General features: G+C 38.6%; 2 protein-coding genes across 2 annotated transcripts in view; one reads left to right on the top strand and one right to left on the bottom strand.

Annotated features, from left to right (window-relative positions):
• The window catches only part of TDRD9 (tudor domain containing 9), an 86278-nt gene extending 85673 nt beyond the window's left edge, over positions 1-605 (bottom strand). The window contains exon 1 of the mRNA XM_010565449.1: positions 439-605. Within this exon, the coding sequence (XP_010563751.1) occupies positions 439-605 (167 nt within the window). The remainder of the gene's footprint in view (positions 1-438) is intronic.
• A 1439-nt stretch (positions 606-2044) lies between these two features.
• On the top strand, positions 2045-9356 carry LOC104830497 (chromosome unknown open reading frame, human C14orf2). The gene is made up of 4 exons (XM_010565446.1): positions 2045-2121; positions 3860-3983; positions 4856-4876; positions 5756-9356. Exons 2-4 carry the CDS (start codon positions 3860-3862, stop codon positions 5779-5781), a joined length of 171 nt encoding a protein of 56 aa, XP_010563748.1. The 5' UTR covers positions 2045-2121; the 3' UTR covers positions 5782-9356.
• Positions 9357-18594: the final 9238 nt, after the last annotated feature.

The following is an 18594-nucleotide window of genomic DNA, read 5'->3' as shown; positions in this document are numbered from 1 at the left end:
CCTAAGCTACACACCTAAATCAGAATAAACCACATCTTCTCTAAGTCTGTTCCAGTTTTTCACCAGCACTTGCCAGAATTTCACGCCAGCGCTAATGCACTTCAGAGAAAGCAAATCCTACACATAGCATGTCTAGCGATGATCAAGACAACAGACCTAACTAGCAAATCAGAAAATAACTTAAGTATTAAACCCACAAAAACACATCTGTGCACACCTGAACTACAGCCACAAACATGACCAAGGGTGTTAGGCTGGAAGCCAACAACCGCACCACCCTGGGCCCACGCAGAGTGGGGAAGGAGGGGGGGAAGTCCAGACACGGCTGTGCACATGAGAGAAGGGAGGCCACCAGTGCCCTCACAGACGGCCCTTCACCCCGGCCGTAAGGAGCAGCTCCTGGCCACCAAGAGCAGAGGCTCAGTGCCCGGCACTCACCCGGCAGCCGTTAACGACTCCCGTGCAGCAAGGGGGCCGGGGGGGCGCCAGGGGGGACTGCACGGGGCGCCGGCCTGCGCCTCCTCGCCCAAGAACTCGACAGCGGTCACGGCTTTCCCGATAGTGAACCAGTCCCTGATCTGCTCCGCGGTGAGCTGCCGCAGCATGATGGCGGCTGCACGCGGCCCATGCCTCGCACCCCGACTCCCGCCGCGTGCCTACGCCGCCCCTCTTCCCGCCCTCGGCCCGGCCCCGCCCCTGGCACGTGACCCAAGGGCCAGGCGCCTCCTGCTGTAGCCACAGCCGAGGGGCGGGCGCCGCTCTCCCGAGCGGCGAGGTGGGCCATCCGCCCCGCCGGCTCCCTCCTGTGCTCTTCCCAGGATAAGGCACCCTCCCTCCTCGGCCAGGAGGGGCGTGGGGTAGTCAGTTTCCCCCCTCACACCCACAGAACAACGGCCGAGAGCTGCTCTGGAATCCCAGGCCTTGCCGTCACCTGGAGGAAGTGGCCTACAGGCACGTAGATGCCTCAGCGCTCCTGAACCTGTCGCAGCGGGTGCCTGCCGGTCCACCAGGACAAGCTATTCTGTAAGGGACACACTACAGAAAGACTCGGCAGGCTCTTCCTGGCATTGTCCTGGCGTTGGACTTGCCGTGTTCCCTTCTCAGGTGGGAGGGGTGAGGTGCAGATGGGGTGAAACGCTGGGGTGAGGGGGACCCTGGGGCTGCGTCTGGATTTCTACATGAACTCTGTGAGGGCCCGGCAAGGCCCTGGAGCGGCTGAGGGGGCGCAAGGACGTGACGCTGTTGCAAATATTCTGATAAAGAAATCAAAATTTAATCACATAGAAGAGTTAGGTTTGATTGTGAAGCATAATGTATAGGATTGTTAAGTTTGAAATGTAGCCATAGAAACTTTAGGAACTGCATTATGTGTGACTATAGGAACCTTAATATTGTTAAAGTTTGAAATAGCTGACTATGGAAACCTCACCAGGAAGTTACTGGGTTTTCTATGTTTTGGTTTAAGAAACTAAGGAAACTGTCACGGACTTATGCTGCTTGGAAACCCCTTTACCCTTCCCATTACCCTTCCCATCTCGATCTGAGTATCGAAGATTCCAATCGGTAGAGCTAAGTGAAATTGACCAATGATTGTTTCCAAATAAGAATATTGATAAGGTTATATAATCAAAGGACCAATCATTATAAAGGTTAAATTTAAGAGCGAGCATAGTATGCATTTTTATGTAAAGAACTTGAGTAACAATGACCCGACAGAAAAAGTCTGTAAAAACGGATGGATTTTGATACTAAGTCGGACACACCTTTGGAGGAGTGATCCCCCGTGTCCCCAGCGCTGCAAGGAACGAAGTGCCTGCTTCTCAACTTCACACTGGTGTTAAGGAGTTTTATTCCGGATTTCGGTAAGGACGGGACTCGGGACGTGGAGCGAGGCGGCGGCCGCTGTTCCCGCGCGCGCTCCAGGGCGTCGGGCGCGGCCGCGGCGCAGGGGAGGGCGCTCTCGTCCTCCGCCGCCGTAGGGGGCGCTGCGCGGCGGCGGCGCCTCTCTTGGAGCGCTGTCTTCCCTCGGTGGCGCCTCCTTTCCCAGCATCCCCCGCGGCGGTAGCGGAGTCCGTCCCTGCTCGGTGACCTTCGGTGGGCCGCTCGCTCCCGGCTGTAACGGTGGGTTTCGGCCCAAGCGAGCCCCGCCGGTTGTTGGCAGGCATCGCTCGGGGTGTCTCGGGGAGGCAGTTTGGTTCAGCCTGGGGAAAAGGGGGGGACGGGGGAAGGCGTCGGCCATCGGCGCTCGAGCTCTGCCGTTACCCACCTCCCCCACGCCCTGTGCGGATGGGGCTGAGGGTCAGGTACCCCGGGCTGAGGTGGGGTCGTGGCGGGGAGGTCTGTGAGAAAGCAAATCCGGCGTTGTTCCGGATAGGTTTCGGAAAAAAGGCCACAACGACGTCGCCCCCGCCGAGGCCTTGGGGAAAGGCCTCTGCCGGGTTTTAGCAGGGTGTTAATTGGAAACAATATTGCTTGTTCTCTGCGTAGCGGTGGGAAAATCCTTTTCTTCCTTTCTGCTCAGTCTCCTTGTTTGTTACTATGTTTTGATATTCTGTTATAGCAGAATGACTGCTATTATGGTACTGTTCATCTGAAACTACAAATACGGGAAACTTTGGGGCAGTTGCAGTGTTCTTAACAGTACTGGTGAAAGCACAACACTGTTTCAGGAAATGTCCACAATAATAAATTTGATTGAAATGTCTGTCTATAAACAAATAAAGATACATGTGGGTTTGTCTATAATTACACATTAATTACCATGAAAATGCTTTCATTTTTCAAGAATTACCTAGATTTTTCCAGTTGCTTTGGCATTGGCTACCCATGCATCCTTTTCTCTTTGATGCTTGCCAAAGGATGCTTTACATTTAGTAATGGCAAATAAGTGAGTAAGCATCACCTCATAGAAGTTCATAGGGTACTTCAGGACATGGTTTAGTGGGCATGGTTAATGGTTGGACTCGATGATCTTGAAGGTCTTTTCCAACCTAAATGATTCTATGATTCTAAGTTTAAATACGCTTTTGTTTCCTGGGACTCTGATTTACCATATACCATCTACGTGTGTACATAGTTGACTTTATTGGCTTGTAATAAGTGTAAATAGTGACTTTATTGGGGTGAAGTGCTGTATGTAAGACAGTATAACAAGTAATATTTCAGTGCAATGTGGTGCAAATTTGTACTAACATGTATGGGAGACAGGGTAAGCTTTATTTTAAAACATCTTGCAGTTTTCTGTTTGTCTAACAAAGCTGTATAGAAAAGAGAAAAACATCAATAGGCTTCTTGCTCTTGGGGCATACTTTGAAAGTAAAATATTCATAATAAATTATGAAGTCAGTAGTTTAACATAATTTATTTTGCTATTTTGAGTAGAAATTACCATGTTGGGAGAGACATCTTAGCTGTGGGGGAGGGAGGGAAACTAAATTGGTAGTGCAAGGAAGGAGCCTCTCTAGCTTGTCTGGAATGAGACTTCCCTCCTGAGACAATTTGGAAACATTAAAAAGAGCTGTCACTGATAGGGAGAGAGAAGCCAAGCTATTGCTGCTCTGTAAATGCTCTACTGAGTCATCTTTGAACCCTTTCATCAACTGTAATTTATTGTTTTTTATTGTCTTAGCCCATAAATAGTAACCTTAACTCTGAATTTTTATTGCTTTGCTTTGGAATAAGTACTTCTGCATGTTTGGGGATTTTTTTTAACCTGTAAACTGCTGCTGATATATATCAGGAGTGTGTGTGTATATATATATATATAAAAATACGTATATCTGTGTATATATATTAAAAACATAGCAGGTAAGAATACAGTTGCAAAACTAACCATTGTAAAACTTCTTATACTTTTCAGATGGTGCAGACCATGCTTCCAAAGTCATTGAGAGCCATGAAATTCTACTTCACAACTGTGTATCAAGAAATATGGGTTGGTGTAGCATTAACAGCTTATGTCTATTACAAAATTTCATATGGTGGTAAGTTACACATTATAGTCTTCATTAGCTGTTACTTTATAGATAAGGTTTATAGGTAAGAATATCCTTAACGATTACAAATCAGTCATTGAAAATATTGAGCAAATAAGAAATGAACACTCTTACTTAAGGCTAGGTCTCTGCCATAAAATTTACAAGTTTTAATATGCTCAGTGTAGAAGGTTATACTAACAAAAATACTCAAATACCAGTGTAACTCTGCCTACATTGTGAAGATTAGGTAACGTAGGAATTGGTTTTAAAAACACACATCTAACTTGCAACGTATAGCCAGAGGCTTCTCCTGTAGATTTGTCCTGAAGGGAAATTAAGACTGTTCTGAACTAGAACATATTTTGATTAGAAGTTTTTTTAGAATCCTTGTATTTTTGAGTTTTTGCTCAAGGTGTGCAAAAAAATACAGGTTTTTAAAAGCTTTTTAATAATTCAAATAAATATTTCCAAGGGTGTAGATTGCACAACCTCAAGGGAAGATTTTAAAGCAAACTGTATTCTTAGCGCTTCAGTTTACATCTGTATGTTGTGTGTATGTATATCCATATATTATGTAAAACAGTACCATTCTTTATATGTTTCTTTTGAATTACAGTAGGAGTCTTGATAGGTACAATTTCTAAATGTTTGGAGTCTTGGTTAATTAAAAACAAACAACTTCTAAAAAATCAAGACAACATTTACTGACATGTACCATGGAAAGTACATGTTGTACACTTTTTAAACCTTGTTCAAGCTAAGTTAGCAAATCATAAGTATTATAATCTAATTGAAGTTTATCTGCAAAAAATAAATAGGAAGTATTTTTTTACACTGTCATTGTTCAGCTTGTTTTTTCTTTTTTTTTTTTTTTCCAGGCAAAAAAGCAGTGGCAGATAGTAAGTATTAAATATCTAATACTCTATTTTTTAAATGAGTGCCATAAAAATGAGCTCAGCATATTTTACGTAAGTTTGGGGTTTAAGTTATGGATTTAGAAAATGTTTAAAGACTACTTCAAAATATGTAGTTTGCGTTGTATTGATGGTTTTATAACCTAGAAACATCTGTGAATCTGCACAGATGCTACCTCTTGTCTTAAGTTGTCCTTTGCATAGGTTTCAGGAGTAGAATGGAAGTTGTGTGCCTTGATTGTGGAGGGGAGAAATTTTTTTAAATAATAGTAACAACCATTTAATGGAATTACTAAAATCAGCATGATCTCAAGAGTAGCTTCTATTTTAGCTGTTAAGAAACTAAGAAGTTTAAACTTGTATTTTGAATTTGTATTTTTATATCCTCTATAAAGTAGCATTCAGATATTTATGGACAGTTTCTTCTGACATCACATTGGAATTTAGTTTATCATGAGCTGCTCAATCTCAGTTAATTTTCTGCACCATGATAGCCCATTTGCTCCCAGCTGACTTTGTATATACAAACATTATTTACATTTTAAAATGTGTAATTAGTGAAAATACTGCCCAGTAGGCTTAAGGATAATAGCATAAACTTTAATTTAGAAAGAACCATACCAAAACTGAGGAAGAATGGATGTTTGCCTACGATAGTGCTTTTAAAACTTGCGAAAGAGGATTTTTAGTATTGGCCAAGTTTATGTATGTAGTTTCAGGGTTTTGTTTTATTTGACAGGGCAGCTAAATCTGCCAGTTCTTTTGCTCAGGTGTAGATACAGTTGTCTGTTCTAGGTTCTGAGCTATGTTCCTGAGTTGATTTGCTCTACTGTTTGAACAGTCTAAATTGTGTCTTTGTTTCAGAGTCCTCTGGTGCTGGCCATCATTAAAGACACCTTCTCTTCTTGGAGTATGAATTTGGTGGTTCGTCATCTTTACTGTAAATGAAGCAAGTTACAACCATAGGGAAGTCAATTCTAAAACTGTACCTGATCCATCTGCTGTAATTAGAGAAAGAATAAATCCAGTGAGCAACAAGGAATTAAACATGTTGGACAAAGTATGCTGGAGTGTATTGTTAACCTAATTTTTAGAATACAGATATTTTGTTTTCTACAGTTCTTCAAAGTTCCATGTTAAACTTTTTCAATAGTACTTCCAAAAAGACCAACTTTCTGTAACTAAACTTCTTAATAGAATTAGCCAGTATTTCTTACAATAGCATTAAGCCTCTTTTCCTTTTTTTTTTCCCCCTAATTATATCTTTTTTTGGCTAGAACTTTTGAAATACTCCATTTACTTCTAAAATGTCATTTAATAGTATGCCAAGTGTGAGGACTTAATTCTCAGCTTTTTGTCAATTTGCAGTGCAATAATTAAGGGTACAAAAAGTTGTTTTTAAAGCCTTTTTTTGAAGAGTTCTTAGTTCTGCAAGGTTTAAAAGCAAAAGCTGTATTGTTATTAAAACACAATGCAAAATATTTACAGAGGTTTTTAAAAAGTACACTATTGGCAACTATCTTTTTTTGTCCTTCATATTCAGTAGAGCTAAAGAATTATTCTGAAAGGCTCTTCCTTTAGTCACAAATTTTGCAAAGCAGTAAGTAATAACATGTGCATATTGTATGAGAAAATTGATAGTACGTGAGCCCTCATCTGCCATTTAAGCTTATGAAAATCTCAGAATTTAAAGGGAATAATGAAATCACGCACTGTGGCAGCAGTTAATATGAGCATAAACAAACATTTAACTGACTTCAAAGAATTTTCCTGATAAATTAGAAGTAATATATGTATTACTAGGATGGGTCATTAGTGGTTTTTGCAGATAGCTGTTAAAATAACTCCATAGCTAGTATTGTACTTTGGAGACTCTAGGAACCTATACTATCTTACAAAAATCAGTTTTCAGAACTGTACATACTGAATTCAGTACCAAGGATACATAATGTATAAAACCAAAACTGGACTTCATGTCATGTTTTAAATTTAGCCTAATCTGCTTTTGAGAAGATTTAAGAGGCTTAAGTCATTTTAATGACTTAATGCTTACGTACATCTTTTTAACTACTTCACTGAAACATGTTAAATCTTTCAGCTTGATTAAAGTTTTGCTTTTCAATCTCTCTGACTGCAGTATCTGGCCATAACTTAAATTTTGTATTTGAATACTCAGGAACTTGAGAACCTTACCTGCTGATGGCAAACATGCCAAACACTGTGTTGCCTTTAATTTCTTCAAAATTTATACTTCTGCTTAAGCTTAATAGCTATACCTACTGTGAGTAGAGTAAAACTATCAGTTGTATTTCTCTGAAAGCTTTTTTAAAAAGGCAGATATAGCATTACTCAATTTGAAAAGAATAGGTGACATCTTTCTTTCACGCATTCTTGACATTTTTTCCACCTTCCAGTCTTCCTTCTTGCTGCATCTTCCCTTGATATATTTTAGCAGATTCTTTCATCACTTTCATCATTTCTGTATGGGGTTTTTCAGTGTTTCCCCACTGCAGAAGAATGAATGACAAGTAGAAAGAACTCACTATTTGTTTCTTTACATAAAACCAAAGGCATCCAGAAGAAGGGAATAGAGAACAAAAACTAGAAGAAAATTGAGCTTCAAATGAACAGATATTAGGCCAGTGGTGATTACAGGGTGGGTCAGAGTTGTGGTATAGTTAATAAGTGGTTCAGATAGAAAATTTATGCCAGGTAAGGAGCTATATGTGCATTTGTAATGCAAATTTATGATCACTAAGTTATAGTTCCTAAAATACTACACATACTTCAAATGACCTGCTTTAGCAATTTTCCAATTACAGAGCTGAGGAAAACAAGCTAGGGAAAAAACATTAATCACTGCAGGATTTGCTTCACCTTAGCTAGAACGTAGCACACTGGGACTGAGCTATATCAATGTGCTGCCTGATCTCCTAGATGTTAATTGAAAAGCAAGAGGAGCTTCTGCTAACCTGCCCTTGGAGCACAGTTAACTGCTCTTTTAGGTAAACTTAACCTACTTCAACACTTAATGCTTCTTGATATCTGACTTGCTTGATTTTCTAGTAGAGAAAGAAAGTTCATATGGGCAGCAATGTCTGGGTTATGAAAGCTACAATTTCTACTGAAATAATGCTATCTGCAACTGATTCTTCCATTAGTGAATCTGTGTCAGAAATTTGCATGAAGGTTGCAGAGTATTTCTTCCTGTTTGTGATTCTTAACACACAAATCTCTGCAAAAGATAAGGGAGGTAAAACCAGTGCTTATACTTAAAATAGATTTTTTTTTTTTCTTGAGTAGGATACAGAAGGAGGAAATCAACTTTCAGACAGCAGGTTGACTTAAAAGCAGAAATCAACACATCCATAATGTGTAACACCAGTAGTACTATCTATGTGTCTGAAACATACCGGGTAGCGTAAAAGGCAATAGAAGAAAGTTAGCTAAGGCATTAGATGTGCCATTTCTTACATACAGTGGGGTGTGGATGAAGTACTCAGTTTTCTTTGCAGCACTAGGATCTGGAGTGTAGCCCTAGTTAGAGAAGCATTGCAGAAGAGCACTGTTAAGTGAATATTCTTATTTTAGAATATGTGCCGCCTTTTCTGATTTAGCTAAGGTGATTTCTAAAGCTAACTTAAAACAAAAGGGGTTTCTTGTTCCACGTAAGTGTCTACATAGACAAGCCTCAGCTCCTGAACAAACCCATTTTCTGTGCAAATGACTATTTAAGATCAGGACTTTAATCTATAGCAGTAAGATTAATCATGATTCATAATTAAACACTGGTGGAGGAAATGCTTACTGCTCATTGACAGATCATGCCGTTTCCATTTCGCTGCTGCCTCTGTATATTGCTGACATGTCTAAAACAAGAGGATTACATTTAAACTTTGTAGTAAAATAGTTCAGCAACTGCATTTTTAATTTGTTGCCTGTGATAAGGCATCAACAATGACAAAAACTTGACTGTTTACTACCTTTGCAATGTTAGTGGAACAAACTCCTGTAGGGGCTGAAAAGCCTCATCCAATTCCTGCAGCACCATCTTGACCAAGCTTTGGTGTGGCACTGGTGATTGTTTTTTAAATCAGTACAGAACATGAAAGCTCAGCAATAGGGAGCTGTATTAATACTGGGTCTTACTTACGGCCAGGATTTCTCTTTGTGGAGCTCTGAGATTTCTAGAACATTTTCAAGTGTTGTCCTACAATTAGGAATCTCAGAATATCCCCTGCATGCTAATAAAGTAGTATGGAATACTCTAGGGGAGCAGCAAAATACAGTCAGAGCCAAGGAAACATTAGTCACAGGGCCCATTCTACTTAACCTCTTTAATGGCTAACTTGGAAAAAAACCCAAATGTGTATTCACGTTAATTGGGAGGATGAGTAAAGTTGCAGGAAATTATCTAACGCAACTGAAACAGCTGAACTAGTCTCCTGTTTATCTGAATCATGATAGCAAATACAAATACAGTCTGATAAAGAGCTGGTATGTGTATTGTACTTTCAGTCCCCAAGGAAGGAAAACTATGAGATGCTTGTTAGACACAGGTGATTATATGTGACATCACCACCAGATGGCTGAAATAAAGCTAACTGAGGAAATCAACCTGTGAAATCTCTATTGTTTCATTCATGGAAATCAGTAAAGCTGCTAGGAAGGAAAGAATAGTAAGATGGAGATTCCCTGAGGCATTAAATATGTTGGTTAACAATTCGGTAAATGGAGGAACAAGAAGTGACAAGATAGTGCTTGAAGAGCAAGCTCTTCATGTTATAATTCCATGACCTTTAGCAACTAACATTTAGCAGCTAATATTGCCTTTAAGAATGCAAAGCCATGTGACTCTGATTTGGTAATTAATGAAGAACTCATAAACAAGAAATTCCTGTAGTCTACTTCACTGCTGCAGGCAAACTACTTAAAAACAATTACTCTCCCCTAACTCAAAATGAACTGACCATCAGAAGAATGGATTATTTGGAAGTTTTAATTAAACTCTGCTAAGGGTACTATGACGTCTTTGCTTGTGGTTTAACAGTATGAGTCCTCTGGCAGCTACACCAGCTTGTGGAGTTTCCACCCTTATACCACAGTGCCTTGCTCCTCATACTTGTGCTGATAAACCTATCTGTGAATCAGATCAGGCAATTTTTCATAATTTTAGCATTTTTTTCTCTCTAAAATAACAAAAAAAGCACTCGGGGTTTTTTTCTGTTTTGATTTGGATCTATCTGATCCTGTTTACAGCAAAGCTGCTTTATAACTTGCATTACAGCAATTTTTTTTTTCTCCAGAAAAGGCAGAAGAATCAGAATTTCTAGCTTCCCATTCACTCACCCAGCTTTCCTAAGTCATTATGCCCCTTACAATAATTTAATGCAAGTTTCATCCTCATACCTAGCTACGCACATCATCAAAGTAGTCTCTCTCCTGTAAGAACTGTCATCACTGTCAACACTCACAGGAATAAAAATAATGCAGAACTCCACCCTGTATACAAATCAGGAGTGTCAGCTTATGCTTCAGCAAAAAGGCAGAACCTTGCTTCCTTCCTCTGTGACAGCACATCGCTTTCCCAAGTATACAGTATCACTTCATTAAAAGTGGGACAAACGAACAAACAAGTAGGGAACAGGGAGAACAACTGTACCACAATATCCCAATGCTCACTACTTGCAGGAAGAATACTTCTAGTAATAAAGGATAAGTTTGGTAGTGGTTCTTCAAATCAAATTACATTATTGGTTGTCATCAAATAAAAATATACTTTTAATTATTATGACCTTCAAAAACCTAAAACTTCTTTTAATTGACATGACCTTTAACTACTTTATATCCATATAATCACAGTTACTTCAGCTATCTGCTGGAACAGACAATAGAGATTTCTTCAGAGCCAATGAAGTGTGTTTGCTAGGAAATGATAATAGGGATTATGTGGGTGGTAGAACTAACAGCAGTATACTGAATGAATCCCATCTGTGATGACTACTTCTGCCTACACAAATTTTTCCTGCAGTATCAGTTGTAGTCTTCATTTCTTGTTTTAACCTGTTGTATTTAGCATGCTTTTGATAATATTAAGAATTGCTGCAATTAAGGGGGAATTCTTTAGGTATGAACTAGAAACCATTGTGAGATATTTCATATGGAATGCTATATAAACATGCAACAACTAAACTGAATACAACCAGAGTATTATGGGAGGAAAAAGGAAGGATTAATAAAATGGACTAGAATGTGAACAGGCATTTGATACAGGACCAAGAATACAGGGGAGGATACCCTTTTTTCAGGGGTCTAACCAAAAGCATTTCCACTTTTATAATTAACTCTATTATTTATCTTGAGGATATATACGCAGCAGTCTCAAGCTACACTTTTTTTGCAGCACTATTATTGACTCTTTACTCTTGATGCTTCAGGTATACCTTTTAATTTAGTGTACTTTTACGGAAAAATAGCCCCATTTAAATTCTCTTATACCTGACATTACAGTTCTTTCCTTACACTCCTTACATTTTATTTCACATATCCCATACAGCTTGAAAAGAAAATTCTTTTGGTCCCAGTTAGGACCTCAAGACACTTATTTAAAATAATTAGTAAAAATTTAAATGATGCATTTCTTTCAGTAAGCTAAAAATTGCAGTCATACCAATTTTAACAAAGGATCTGTCTCTTGTTTCAGTGAACACTGAGACATAAATACTTCTCAGCATACTTTGATTTAGTTAATTCTTGTAGAGTAATGCAACTAGAAAACGAATCTTGCCAAAAATATTTTTACTTTGCTTTCAAATTATGTATTCTTATTAATGCTAACCATCACACCTCTTTTTAAATTAAGGCTACTAATTTAAACATGTACTCAGGCCTGTCTGGAAGGACAAAAACAGAAGGCAAGAAAAAAATTGTGTAGAACTTTCACATAGCAATTGGAAGAAATAGAGAAAAGATGCAAGTTACTTTACTTTGTGCTGTAGCTTGTTCATTTATAGAATAGAAATACTGGTTTTGAATTTGAGACGTAAGCAATAGACAAACCTTTAAAATAGCATCTAATCATCCCCAAGCAAGTAGGTTATTATTGTGTGTAGTCCTCCATGATGAACACACTCCTATCCAGTCTTTCAAATCTTCTGAGGTTCAGCTGCGTATTATATCTTCTTTGAATAAATCAACCTAAAATAGATTCTAAACACATACCAGCAATACATTTTCTACTGTCACTATTTCTAGGGCTTTCCGTGGAATCATTTTCAATAGGGTTCCATCAACGTCCTCTAAAATTCATCTCCCTTTACTGTTGACATTCTTGTGTTTATGCAGCTATGAATTGCAGTAAACCTTGTTGTGGGATCGCAACAGTAAAAATAAAACTTATTCAGAAATATGTTTCTGGAAGATTACAAACCAAGGCACTTAGAGGGAAAATCAATTTGTCTCATTAATGTTCCCAGGACTAGAACATCATTACTTTACCTGGAAAAGGAATATTTAACAAATGGTTAGAAAAGATGAGCCTTAAGCATCAGTAAGGCACAAACCCAGTATTATTGTTTATAACATGGAAAAAACGTCATTGCAAATGTCTTAGATAACATCTGCTGGTCAGATTATCTGAGTGCAGTTGCCCTTCTATAAAAATGCACTATTAAAAAGGTGTCTGTGACAGAAAAACTCAGATTCACAATAAATTGTATACACACCCATGCTCTGACAATTTTTGGTAATCAAAAAGCCCCCAAAGTTATCACTTACTTAAAGTGGTGTTTATATATGTGTGTGTGTTTCTGATGCATATATATAGTGCAGAAATGTTTTCCACAGAGGTGTATCTTAATTCATAACCGTATCCTGTTTCACAACTGTAATGGTGTTTTATTTAAACAGATTCCATACTCTCTGTTGTATTTTTGGAGGAAATTTACCTTGTGTATTCTGATCTGTAAAAGCTGTGATGAGTACACACACAAAAAAAGGTAAATAATGTTACTTCCAGTAGTGTAGTCTTAATAATATAGTTGTTTAAATGCCAAGTATAAACAGATTACTATTTTTTTTAAAAGACACATTTAATTTGGTTTATAATTTCTTTATCCTACTATAAGTAGTAGTTTGCTCAGAGATGTGTTTTCTCTCCAAGCCTCCTTTGCACATCACCTTCTCTCAGTAATTGCTGAAAAACACCTTCCAGTATATCCCAGACTTGAGAATCAAGCAGAGGACTTTCCTAATCTCCCCTACCAAGCTGCAATCCTCTAAGTTCACCCACTACCAGGTACAACAGCAGGAAGCATGAGCTCCATTACATTACACCCTCTGCACGTTTTTTATTAGATCTACTTACCTCAAGTAAGCTAACCAAAGAAAAAGACATTTTCTAGAAGGCAGCACACGTTTCAGATTAGGAATTACTGGTTTTGAACATGGGAATAATACAAATGTAACATGAAAACAAACCTGCATCTGATCCAGCAGTAAACATTAGAAAAGAAACCAGACTGTTTTCGATTACAGTAAATAAAGTAGTTGCCCATCTTAAACAAGGAAGTGATGCTTCATAGTAAAGTTGAAGATTAGCCGCCCACCATTTTTGCAGCATGGGGTAAAAATTAATCATGTATCACAGAATTCTGCATTAGGCCTTTAGCTGAGAGAGGAAATATTTGAAATCACTTCATACAGAAATTGTTAGAAACACTTCAGTACTTGACTCACTGAGTTATGGCTGAGATACCCGAGAACAATTTTAGAATAGTAACAAATGAAATGGCTGGACTCAAATCTTAAAACATGAGCCATCCTTTTCCCCCTCAAACTTTAGCCAACTCGTATACCCAAAACAAAGTGGCATATAAAAAAAAGGGAGTGAAGAGTGAAGGATTGACTTGTTACTCTCTCCCCTCACTAATTAATGTTTCAACTAATAACCCATCATCTAGCTAGTCAGAGATACCTCCACTCATCATGGGCATATTGAAAATTTAAGAAAAAAGATTTTTGTAAAGAAACATTTTGACAGCCCAAATGGTTATAAGCCTAAAGGTACAAGCAGAGAGAACATCTCCCAGGACATTTAAGTTTTTGTTTTCTTCACCCCTTCGAATATAGTTAATGGTTTAATCATTATAAACCACAGGGGAGCAGAACAAGATTTTCCGTCTGTAAAAATGATGGCATGTGGTCTGTCTTATGGAGCTATGTCTTCTGTAGCTACAACATTAAAAATGAACAATACCTATTAGTGTAAGAATTTTATGAGTGTATAGCAACACATTGCCAATGAGGCCACAGCATTCTCCACTAAGTATGCTCTTTTGCATCATGTGTATTGGATTAAGCATACAATTTATGTTATTGTTTAAAGAAATTACATCTCTAATCCACCAAATGCAGGGCTGAAACACATGACATATCAGAGACTCAAATCCCCAGGAAGTGTACACAGCTATGCTATACACAGATCATATGGCTTCACTCCTGCTTTAATTATTATAGTCTTTTTCAGAATGATGCACTGAGTGGATTGTGCTATGGAAACTTTAGAACATGAGTCATCTAGTCCAGCACACGTTACTTATAGACTATTACAAGGTAGTGATGAAAAAGTATCTTTCTCCTGTTCACGTGTCTCAAATACTATACACAAAACAGACATCAAAGTGTTTCCTTTAGATTATTATTTATAGTTTATCTCTGAACAGGTTTGGTGGGGTTTAAAATGCATTGGCTGTATATGAATTCAAACATGGCAGCATATGACTATTGTTCAGTATGAATTCTGTATTGTTGCAGCCTTAGGAAGTCAGCTTGATTCTGGAATGAGAGGTTACTTAAGGCCACAGTAACAAATTTAAATACCTTTCCTTTAAATATACACACTTACTTTATACAGTATTTCACTAAAGATTTTAGGCTACCTGCTGAGAAACTCTTCTTGAAATACGTAGTCTTTTTGTATGTATCATCTGTTACATAGCACTGCACCTGCACATTAACTACCTGGCAAGTTAGGAGTACTTCTGTGACTCAACTTCTAAAATTGCTTACCTACTCACGGCCAGCTCCTCCTGCATTACAGCAAATGCAAAATGTAATTTTTGAAAGGAGAGTTGTATTCTGTAAAAGTAATCTCATTCATTTAGAAAGGATACATTCATTTTTTTGTAATACACATACACAAAAAACCCCAACGCTCCTACACATGCTCACTTTTTAGAGATTTTATTCTGCCAGTTGTGAGGAAACCCATCCTACCTGTAGCCATCCAAAAGTCTGCTCTCTAATCTGACCTAGTCATCCAGGCTCCATGTTAAATCAATACAGAGATAGGCACCTTCAAAGACCAAGAGATTTAGATAGTGGGATAAGTGTCTCAGCATGGAATGAATTGCCTGCAGAACTGCCTCTCTCTCTTCCCTCCCCATCCCAATTTATCTATAGAAGGAGCCTAGATGACTGATTGAGACTACATGCCTAACTTCTAGATTACTAGAGTCGGATAAGATGGATCCCACCCTAAACGTTTGACCTCTGAGACTGTTTCTGGCTATAAATAACTGTTATTTAAAATATACCACATGAAAAGAAAAAGTGTTAAATTAATTAAAAACAAACACTTGTATTCCTGTGACACCTCCAAAGCCTGAAAACATTTTCCTATGCTCCAGAAAAGCATCTCAACAAGTTAATGCAAAACTGAAAAAACTTGAATCTGAGATGGTAGGAAAGCTCACTTACCTCCTTTTCTCTATGCATAAAAAAAAAAGTAGGGGAGATTCAGACCTGGTAGTTTTAAAAACTTTAAAAAACATCTACATTTGAAAATCTTGCTAGAAGACACTTAAAAAAACACAAGTAGGTATTGGAACTTCATCAGGAGTGCTCCTGAAAATCTCCTTAGTCTCCCACCCATATCTTTGGGAATCTCTGCTTGTCCTAAGAGTAACATTGTGCATGATCAAATAAGAGTCCTACCAATTTATTAACTGCAGCTAATATCCCTTTTTTTCAATAAATCTAGGTTAAATGCAAAACATATTTTGGTAATTTTTCTCTATGTATCCATAAATTTCAAGTATTTTAGCAAAACACTAAAATGATAGTTTATACATTTCAATCAAATTTCAATTTCTAGCTAAAGATGAGCTCAGCACAAATCTCAAAACCTAACCATATCATAATTAATAAACAGTAATTCTTCATTTTTTGATGTTGTAAGTTGAATAAATGTCTGTTAACCTATAGTAGCTTCAATTTGTAAGGTTAAATAGTATTGCTCTGGGTTTTTTAAGAACCAAGAGAGGCGTAAAAGATACTTGCATAACGTTTTAATACTTATACCAACAAATAAGCACAAACCCTTTCCTTTAGAAAAAGTCTGACAAAATTAGAGCACCTCTCACAGAGGCAACGTATTTGGAAGCAAATGATTTGGGTTCTGTATCTCTGGCTTTATCTACTTCCATAACCAAATTCTCTTACCTTATCTTCTTAAGCATTCCTCAAATCATGACTGCTTTCACACAACCTCACTTATCTAAGACAGGCAACCTACTTGTAGATATCACTGGGTCCTTTGGCCAGGCAACATAATTTCTACAAAGTTGGACCAGTCCTTTGGTATGGAAATGCATGGGCAATGGGGAAAAAAATTCGACATTATTACAAGTGACTATGTTCCTGCTTACAGTAAACAAAACATTTGTAGTTATAAGTTGGAATCAGAAGATTTTATAATGGCTGCTCTGTCCCTTGACTGCTAAAAGAGCAGTTCCTCAAAAGATTTTTCTGTGGGAGAGGAGATGTTAATTAATTTACCACACTGCAGGTAGAGTTTTAAGTCTTATGCTTTGTAAATATTGGTTAATTTCTTTTTTCTTTCCTCATTTCTATGGGAAAATGGAGATGGGAAGAGATTAGGCAAGTGGTTTTTTTAAGGGAAGCAGAAATAGGAGTAGGAACAGACTTGCTTATAAAGCGTGTACTCTACCTTTTGAAGACATTTCTTCTTAGTCCACAGTATCCAGTCTGTCCGGTTGCTCCATTGACTGAACCTGCATCTGCCAAAAGCAACGCAAAGTTGACAAACTTATATTCTAGAGGCCATTATTCCAACAGAAGCATCGCATGGAGGAGTGCCTTCCTTCCCAGTAGCAATTGTCTACGCCATGTTCTTCCACTTTTCATTTTGTCAGCATTCCTGCTGTTGCAATGGAAAAGTAGTAGTGGGGTAGTTTAGTTTTTCTTATCAATCACTGAAAACAGGGAGAAGTCAGCTATAAAGTATACCTGCAAAGAAACTACAGACCGTCATTTAAGAATCGCTGGCAAAAAATCTAACCTGGTTAATGAGGAAGAGTGCAAGTCCTAAAGAACAAGCGTGACAAAAGGTGCACAATTCCCTTGTTGTTAAAATTAGAATTTCACCGCAAATAATAAGAGGACAAGTAAATTTCTATTCCCTGCTCTTCTTTTGTTCACTAAAGTTCAGTATGAATTTGATGAAGATAAATTCCTTTTTTTTTCCTTAGGATACATAGCTATGAGCAGATTATAGCCTGTTTCATTTCAGGTCAGCCTAGTTGCAGGGTTAATACTATTATTCTGGGTAGATCTTGGAGTTCTCTATTGGGTCTGAAGTATCATAGACCTACCTATTTCCAAAGCTGTGTGTGTGAGGTAGAATCACAGTTTACAAGAAACTAAGTGTGATAATAGCGTTATTGTCAGTGAGTAGCACTCTGAATAGTACTTGCAAAATAATTTTAAACTGACAAAGTATTATCTTGTGATGCTAATAGATTTTTTCCGTAGGACCAATTTACTAAAAGAAGCAGAAGGCTTGAGCTATCACAAAGCTGACACCAGAGCCTGCAAATACACTGACAAGGATGCGCAATGAAGTCTTAGGCACGTATATATTAAGATAATTCACACAATTATCTGTTATAGAATCTTAGATTAATAGGTTACATATACAGCTCATATTTGAGATTAATATGCTATTATCACTTATCCTCAAAAACTTACACAGACAATATCTAAGCTCCTCTCAAAAACTTCCTGAACTACCATGCTTTTCACTCCTAGCCGAGATCTGTCACAGTCTTCTACAAATAAAGTAACGAAGGCTGGAAACCAGCCATTTACAGAAAGAGTTGAAGCATTGGGTAGGTCCATGTATTTTGTAGATTAGGATTTAAGACTCGCAGCAATATGAAATTTGTCTACATTGCATGTGTTGCAGTACTAACATATGGCGATGTTTTGACTTGTAGTTGAGCCCGACTTCTTCCAAGCTGTTAACTTTCATCTTGCTGTTGTAGCTCTACAGAATGAGACACCCGAAAACGAAGCAACTAAACCTTACTCGCAAACACGAGACCAGCTCTCGTAGGAGCCTGACATCAGGGTCCCGGACAAGAACGCCTTCTCTTCTGCTCTTCGGGGGAGTTTTGTCCATCAGACAGGTGTCCCAAGCAATGCGCGGGCGAAGGGGCGGTAAAACGAGGGGTGACGCTAGCCATGACGTTATTTCAGCCACAAAGAACAGCTACGCGCTCAGGTGTGTTTCGGTAGACCGAGAGAGGCTGTCGGAAGCCGACCTTCCCCGCGCCCCCGCCTGCCGTGGCTCCCAGGCACGGGCTGGCGCCGTGGCGCGCCCGTCTTCCCGCGGGAGACCA

The sequence above is a fragment of the Haliaeetus leucocephalus genome, unplaced genomic scaffold, assembly GCF_000737465.1.
Source record: "Haliaeetus leucocephalus isolate CR32 unplaced genomic scaffold, Haliaeetus_leucocephalus-4.0 Scaffold191, whole genome shotgun sequence".
In the NCBI taxonomy this organism is placed as follows: Eukaryota; Metazoa; Chordata; class Aves; order Accipitriformes; family Accipitridae; genus Haliaeetus; species Haliaeetus leucocephalus.
The sequence above is the reverse complement of the archived record's forward strand: the minus strand, read 5'-3'. Positions and strand labels throughout refer to the sequence as shown.